The sequence below is a fragment of the Zalophus californianus genome, chromosome 17, assembly GCF_009762305.2.
Source record: "Zalophus californianus isolate mZalCal1 chromosome 17, mZalCal1.pri.v2, whole genome shotgun sequence".
NCBI classification, from domain to species: domain Eukaryota; kingdom Metazoa; phylum Chordata; class Mammalia; order Carnivora; family Otariidae; genus Zalophus; species Zalophus californianus.
In genome coordinates this window covers 16924634-16932736 of record NC_045611.1, presented here as the reverse complement: position 1 = coordinate 16932736, position 8103 = coordinate 16924634, and the positions used below count along the sequence as shown (strand labels likewise).

Here is an 8103-nt window from a genome sequence, read left to right as displayed (position 1 = left end):
AGAGGCAGGCTTTGGGGTTGCCAGGGAGCGGCCGGCGGCTGACTTCCGTTTCCGGCCTCTGAGGCACGCGGATTCGGTGTTGTAACCCAGCGGGAAAATGCGGCCTTTGACTGAAGAAGAGACCCGCGTAATGTTTGAGAAGATAGCGAAATAGTAAGCGGGTGCGGAGGGGAAGGGGAAATGTGTGTGTGGCGGGAAGAGCGCGGGTAGAGTGGGGGCGCGGGGCCGGGAGGAGTCTGTTGGGGCGCTGTCTCCAGTCCTCCTTTTGCCTTCAGCATCGGGGAGAACCTTCAGCTGCTGGTCGACAGGCCCGACGGCACCTACTGTTTCAGGCTGCACAACGACCGGGTGTACTACGTGAGGTGAGGCGGTGCTGGGTGGACAGCAATGGACCCGGGTGGAGGCTGGGTCCCACCAGCTTCCCTCATCTGACACCTTCTTCTTCCTTACCCCTTCAGTGAGAAGATTCTGAAGTTGGCCGCCAACATCTCTGGGGACAAGCTGGTGTCGCTGGGGACCTGCTTCGGAAAATTCACTAAGACTCACAAGTTCCGGTTGCACATCACAGCTCTGGATTACCTTGCACCCTATGCCAAGGTTTGTAGGGTGGTATTCGTTCGGCCACTGGGGATGAAGGAAGTCAAAGATGAGGGCCACGTCAGAAAGCAGATAATTGGGCAGCTTCGCTGCCAGGGAGTCAGTGCCAGCACATGGAGGTGTTTCCAGGACTTGCTGCTTGGGTATGGTTGGGGTTCTGGCATGGGAATGCTGTGCGGTTGCATAGTCGTAGTTAGGTCCAGCAGAGTAGAAAAGCCTATGCAGACCTCACTCAAAAAAAAGCAAATTGGTGGTTTTGGTGAGAGCATAGTGGGATCCAGAAAAAGAGCTTTTAAACTATCCATGAGAGAGATTGTAGAGTTGAAGAAAGAACGTCCTGGTAGTTCTTTTTAGGGAGTGAACAATTTGAGATAACCATCCGTTTTTCTCTTTTCCTTAAAATGCTTTCAAGAAATTAATCACATATCCAGCAGCTGGCTTATCTGCAGGGATACAACAATTAGCATTTTAATGTCTCTTGGATTTAATTCTGTTTTTTTGTAGTATAAAGTGTGGATAAAGCCTGGAGCAGAACAGTCCTTCCTTTATGGGAACCATGTGTTGAAATCTGGACTGGGTCGAATCACCGAAAATACTTGTCAGTACCAGGGAGTGGTGGTGTACTCCATGGCAGACGTCCCTTTGGTGAGTAGAGATGGTAGCTGTTACAAAAATCAAGTATCTTTTTAATCAAGAAGGATGTATTTTCAGTCTGTGCGCTTCAGAGACTAAATTCTTAGCACCTTTCAAATTTCTCAAAGAACTGTTTTTTTCATCTTCATTATTTCTACCCCTCAATGCGTGCCTATTGAATGACTTGAGTGAATCAGTGTCTCTTCTTTTGAATCCCAGGGTTTTGGGGTGGCAGCAAAGTCTACACAAGACTGCAGGAAAGTAGACCCCATGGCGATTGTGGTATTTCATCAAGCAGACATTGGGGAATATGTGCGGCATGAAGAGACTTTGACTTAAAACGAAATCATCGCGAGGACTTATGGCTGTGTGGAAGGGCCTAGCTTTGTTTCCTGTGTCTGTGTAGGCTCCATCATCATGTTGAATTTTGTCAACACTGTGACTTCTTCAGGGACTTCTTAGTTTAATATTCTTTCTATTATGGACGAATGCAGGCTGGATTCTTATGCGGAAATGGCTCAAAAACGGTGTTTCGGATCTTTGTGACTAAATAGAATACTGTGTTTTATATTTGAATCAGAGGGCTTCTTGTCTTGAGTAACAGGTTCTAAGTCATTGGAACTGAGGACAAGAATAGCTAGCTTATTGTTGTCTGTGATAACACTGTTTTCCAAACTCACGATAAGAACACAATAGATTTTCTTCATTATTTATTAATACCATGAAAGTCAGATATTGCCATATTAGAACGGTAGGTCATGTATGGGATTTTACAAATGAAATTTGGATAAAATAATAGCAATTTATTCTGCTAATTTTCTATATAGTAGGTTCTGTGTGGTGTGCAAGAAAACCTTGGATTCAAACCCCAGTTCTCACACCTACCAGCTATATGGCTTTAGAGGCGTCATTAAACTTTGATAAGCTTATTTTCTCCTGCTTCAAAAAACAGCTTTAACCATCTCCCTACGAATGGTCTTAGAATTAGAAATCATGTTTGTAAAGCACTTAGCACAGTGCCTGGCAAATGTTAGGTTTAAATAAATGGTAAGAATTATTTTTATATTGCATATACTGGGTATTTCTATTACTAAGGATAGGATCTCATGAGTATAGTTTGATTATATATCTTGGTTCTTGTTCTCCTTTTTCTTAGATGGTATGATCCCAGGCTAATGTTTTTTTCATCACCTTGATTTCTTAAAACATGATTTCCCTTACAAACCTTTACTTACCTGACTGGACTAGACAGAAAGCACTAATCAGAGACCACTGAAATAATTCAGCTCCTCTAACCTTGCCCATGCCTGACAAAATTATTTTTGGAATTACTGAAATATTTTTTAGAAATGAAAAAATTCCACTAAGTTTTTTAAAACTGCCTGTATTATAAAACATTTCTTTAAATATATTGCTTTTTTCTTTTTTTCCTGCTTACTTTAAATTCCAAAGGTGACATCTCTAAAAATAAAATTTTTAACTACAAAAAAGCAGTCTACCAATTCCTGTTTTTGTATGTAACATATAAAACTGAGATATGTTTTGTCCCATTTTTTCAACTCCTTTCTCCCGAGGTTCTGTGTTAACTCTCTATAAATAGACTTAGTAAAGGTTAAGGGACTACTGTATTTTGAACAGTATTTTGATGGTAGCATTTAGTACACACTCATAGTTAATATCAAAACTTGCACATTTATTATTTTATTGCCATTTTGAGGCAATTGGAGAGGAAAGGAGAGCAGTAGACTAAGATGTTCTAACAAGATAAATTGATTTTTTCCAGTAACTTTACAAAGCTTATTTGACTGAAACTTTGACAAAGCGTCTGCCCCAGAAGAAAAGAGTTAAGGTGCTGTAGTCATTTTGGCTTAGCATCTTGGCTTTTTTGTGTCTGTAGTCTTCGGGACATTGAAGAGACGCTTTAAGAAATAAAGCTGCAGGATTCCAGAAAGAACAATAACGAGGCTTTGAGCTGTCGACCACCAGTTCACATAGTTATGATTTGATTGGAGAAGGAAAAAGTCAGCCGTTTTCCTCATGCGTGCAAAGTTGTAGTATCTCCACATGTGAAAGATATTGTTTTGCACCTTCTGTGTACTCTCCTGTGGGACAGAAAATGAAATAAAAAGAGGGTCCTCCCTACCTCGCATCTAGTCTCACCTGGGTGCTCACAAGCACTAATCTAAGTTACCTGGAAGTTGAGTAACCTACTCGTAATTTTATGATATGTAGTAAGTTGATTATTGTAGTTGTTAGTAAAGCTGGTTTTGCTGTATATGAAAAAAAAGGTCTGGACTTCAGTTTAAAAAGATATAATTTTATAATGAAAAATTTCAGTGCTGAAACTAGAAAGCTCTTTCAGAGTATTTTTAGACTTAGGCACGTATTCCGAACGTCACTGCCGTTCTGGCAATGTCTTCTGTTCTTTGTATATGGTAGAAGACGAGGGCCTGCAAACTTATTAAAGGACCAGATAGTAAATATTTTAGGCTTTGTAGGCAATACAATCTCTGTTGCAACTACCAAACTCCACTATTGTTAGCACAAAAGCAGCCATATGTAATTGTCAAATGAGCATAGCTATGTTTCATTGAAACTTCGTTTACGGAAACAGGCAGTGGGCTTTTGTGCACTGAAAAATACTATCAGAGTGAAACAACATTGGGGCGCCTGGGTGGCTCAGTCAGTTAAGCGACTGCCTTCAGCTCAGGTCATGATCCTGGAGTCCCCAGATTGAGTCCTACATCAGGCTCCCTGCTCAGCAGAGTCTGCTTCTCCCTCTGACCCTTCCCCCTCTCATGTGCTCTCTCTCTTTCTCATTCTCGCTCTCTCAAATAAATAAAATCTTTAAAAATAAAAGTGAAACGACATCCCACAGAATGGAGAAAATGTCTGCAAATCACTTACCTGATAAGGAACTTATATCTAGAATATATAAAAAACTTATAACTCAATAAAAAGACCACCCAATTTTAAAATGGGTAAAGGATTTGAATAGACAGTTCTCCAAAGAAGATATACAAATGGCCAAAAAACATGAAAAGAGGCTCAATGTCCTTAGCCATTAGGGAGCCAGAACTCAAAACCATAAGATACAACTCCACACCCACTAGGATGTCAATAATAGAAGAGACAGTGGCATGTTGGCAAAGATGTGGAGAAATTGAAACCATCAGATACTGCTGGTGGGAGTGTAAAATGGTTTAGCTACTGAAAAATAGCAGTTACGAAGTTAAACAGTTACCATATGACCCACCAGATTATACCACTTCTTGGTATACAGAAATGAAAACATGTTTACAAAAAACGTCATGCAAATGTTCATAGCCGCATTATTCATAATAGCCAAAAAGTGGACAACCCAAATGTCTATCAGCTGATGAGTGGATAAGCAAAATGTGGTATAGTCATACAAGAGAATATTAGTCATCCATAAAAGGGAATGAAGTACTAATACTTGTTACAATGTGGATCAACCTTGAGAACATGCTAAGTGAAAGAAGCCAGAAACAAAGACCACATTGTATGATTCCACTCATACAATGTACAGAATAGGCAAATTTATAGAAACAGAAAGTTGATTAGTGAATAATTACCCAGGACTGGGAGGGGGGCATGGAGAAGGAAGAGTGACTAAAAGGTATGGAGTTCTTTTTTGTGATGAAACTTCTGGAATTAGATGCAATAGTGGCAGGACCTTGGGAATATACTAAAAACCGCAGAATTGTACATTTTAAAATGGTGAATTCTATCTTAATTAAAAAGACAAATGGGCAGTGGGCCAGATTTGGTCTGTGTACCATAGTTTGCCAACTCCTGGTATAAAACAAGTGAGGAGTTTCAAGAGCTCCAAGTCCTAAAAATTAAAGGTTTCAGATCCCTGTGCCTGTTTGGTTTCTCCCCAAATGAGCGCTCACTCAGATGATATTACCCATTTCCAAGGATGTTTCCACAATCTCCCACAAAATAGTTACCTCAATTGCATCCAGAGTATCATTCAGTTGTTTTCTTTCATTCTTCTGTTTGTGGTCCATCTCCGGCCCCTCATAGAAGACTCCAAAATTGAGGTACACTTGCACAGAACCAAAGTGATTTTGCTGATTTTTTAGACAAAGCTGATAAAAACCTGTAGGAATCCCTAGATCATTACCAAATCTTGGTCTCCACCCTTTGTTGACCCTTTGTTTGATTTCCCTGGAGATACATGTTTACCAGTGTTAAAGGTGCTACTGTAGTTCCTTCTTTTTACTTAGGAAGTAGATTCAATTTTTGATGTGGAAGACCTTATATGATCTTCCATGAAACTTACTTTACTAAGTACCAGTTACAATACTGTGTTTTGCCAAATATTAGTAACTTAGTTCTATAAATTAGTAAATTTGTAAGTAAATTTACTAAGTTCTATACTAGATTGAAAACAATGTTTTTTTCTCCGTCTTTTTCAACTTATATTTCTCACATCTCTTATTGAAACTTCTGTTTAACAAAATGAATTGAAATTAAGAGCATGGTGTTTTCCTACTTCTTGTATACCATTAGAGCTGGGGGATACCATCTTGAACTTGAAACTAGAAAAAAAATTGATGTGTTTTGAATGAAAGAAGCTATTCTGCTGGATGGAGTAACTTCTGCAAGGTGGTTTGTACAGGAACTGATGGTTTAGGGTATGTACTGGTGCTGGTTCTTAACTGGTGTCGCCATCCTTCTTGTGTGTTTGGAAGTGGGGAGGAGCAGGATTAGAAAGGTGTGGCAGTGTATCTGATTGTCAAAATGATTGGAAGGCACTACTGGCAGGTAGGGGCCAAAGATGATGAATATCCTGTGCTACACAATGGATTGTTTTATGCCCTGGTTGAAAAACATTGTCTTTTTTCGTATACCCGGCTGATAGGGCAATTAAAACTGACCCCTGCGTGGTTCAGTTGGTTAAGCATCAGCCTTGGTTTTGGGTCATGATCCTGGAGTCCTGGGATTAAGCCGCACGTGTCAGGCTCCCTGCTCAGTGGGGAGTCTGCTTCTCCCTCTCCCTTTGCCCCTCCCCCACTTGTGTGCTTGCTCACGTGCGTGCTTGTGCTCTTGCTCGCTTGCTCTTGGAAAAAACAAAAAAACCCAAAAAACTGACCCATGTTGTCCAAGGTGGGGACAGACTCGATCTGGCTATAGAAGTTTTCTTGTAACTGGAGAAGTGCTTTGTTGTGGAATGTGGATATTTTCATGGCTATGCGTTTCCTTTCGTTCTGAGTCTGCTGTTTAATAACTGCCTCAGGTATTCTGATAACTTTAGAAAGAAATGCTATCCTATAATAAATTTGTTAATTGGAATTCTGTATTACAAGTGGGTCTATTTTGGTCACTTTCTCATAACCTGGTCAGTTGGAGGCAATGAGATAAAACTGAGCTTCTGGAGTCTGGAGTTACAATAATTAGTCACCTGGAGACCCTGTCCCGAATCTGCCAGTGGACAGCCTGCCACTTATGTCCTCTGCCGCCAGCAATCTCCAATAAAGATTTGATGTTGGTGTTGGAAGGATAGTTTTTGGTGTTCAAGGCAGTTTAGTCCCCCTACTGTTTGATTATCCCTGTGTGAAAAACCCAGAGCTTTTACATTTCATGTACTTGAGTAATTTCAGTACTTCCTCATTATTGACTCAGTTTCAAAGACACTTATGATTATTACAGTAACTGTGGTGATTAAAACAGACCTGTCTCTTTGATAGAGAAGTTTATCTGGCCTCGAACATTCTGAGAGGAGTCTATGAGGAAACCCTGTGGGGTATGTGCAGTGGCAGCAACATGTCGGTCATGTGACATTCCCAGTGTCCGTTGCACCTGCCAAGACACATTAAAGAGGGAGAAAAGCCCCTGCTACATCACCAGAAAGCTAGCTAAGTGCTAAGATTGACATTCCTGATCATCAGCACAGTGGTTCTCAATCGGGGATGGTACTGCCCAATCCTCCCTGGGAGTTTGGGTTGAGACAACAGTGGTGTTGGGGGGTGGGTAGGAAGAGACAGCAATGTTGAACATCCTGCCACGTTAGAAACGGTACTGCAAGACAAAGAATTGCCCAAAATGCCAGTAACACTCCTTTTAAGAAGACCTGTCTCAGAACGTACATCTGGTGTATATTGATCAATATGTATGTTTTTGGCTGTAGAGTTCTTGATTGAACTTGCTTGGTTTTGACTTCCCTGGTGGTTTCCCAGACTTGGGTTTACTTGCTGCTTGACAGCAAATAAGGCATTCGGTAGGCACTTCTCCTCAAGCTGGGTCTTGATAAGCCCAGGCTATAGTGAGCTTACTAGTAGCTACTGTTCTGTTATAAATTCAGAGACAAGGAAAGGCTCTGATAAGCTAATTTAAAATAAGCTTTGAGTTACAGTGCAATGGAATAAGATCAAAATAGTTTATTACTATGTAAACAAAATTTAGAAAGCTTTAACAGATTTCTAAGATGAAGAACAAAGGAAATTAACAGCCTCTGACTTTACTATTGAGTTCACCATCCTTGGGCACTGTGGTGTAAGACCACAGGATAGATAAATGTCCTTGGCCTGTAAACAGGCAAGTTGAAAACATTAACCTTCCTTAAGAAACAGGATTGTCTGGCCAAATCGACCTTGAGCCAGTAATTCTGTAGTTTGCCAGAATTACCCATTAAAGCGGGAGACTAAATGTGGCTCCCCCAGTCCCATAAACTGAAGTATCTTTCTTTGAAATCTCAGGGTCTGTTGCCAAAGTTCATGTAAGTTTTCATTCGACTTTGTACCATATCCTTATTATTATTTTAAAAAATGTATTCTCTCTCCTCTCATCTCCAAATCTGAGTTAATATATGATTACCTCTCCAGGAAGAGGCAGTCTGTTTGTCCC

General features: G+C 40.5%; 2 protein-coding genes across 4 annotated transcripts in view; one reads left to right on the top strand and one right to left on the bottom strand.

Moving 5' to 3' along the window:
- Window positions 1-12: 12 nt before the first annotated feature.
- The window catches only part of NIP7 (nucleolar pre-rRNA processing protein NIP7), a 13503-nt gene continuing 5412 nt past the window's right edge, over window positions 13-8103 (top strand). The window contains exons 1-5 of one of the 2 annotated variants that reach the window (XM_027618747.2): window positions 13-153; window positions 276-362; window positions 459-597; window positions 1102-1242; window positions 1450-2682. In XM_027618747.2, coding sequence (XP_027474548.1) covers window positions 98-153; window positions 276-362; window positions 459-597; window positions 1102-1242; window positions 1450-1569 — 543 coding nt within the window. In that variant the 5' untranslated portion in view covers window positions 13-97 and the 3' untranslated portion in view covers window positions 1570-2682. Of the gene's footprint in view, window positions 154-275; window positions 363-458; window positions 598-1101; window positions 1243-1449; window positions 2683-8103 lie in introns of those variants that run through there. The other variant, XM_027618748.2, reaches the window with a different exon arrangement.
- TMED6 (transmembrane p24 trafficking protein 6) overlaps window positions 2880-8103 on the bottom strand; it is a 7529-nt gene continuing 2305 nt past the window's right edge. The window contains exons 2-4 of one of the 2 annotated variants that reach the window (XM_027618745.1): window positions 6933-7059; window positions 5205-5356; window positions 2880-3332 (exon numbers count right to left, since the gene is read on the bottom strand). In XM_027618745.1, coding sequence (XP_027474546.1) covers window positions 3099-3332; window positions 5205-5356; window positions 6933-7059 — 513 coding nt within the window. In that variant the 3' untranslated portion in view covers window positions 2880-3098. The remainder of the gene's footprint in view (window positions 3333-5204; window positions 5357-6932; window positions 7060-8103) is intronic. The other variant, XM_027618746.1, reaches the window with a different exon arrangement.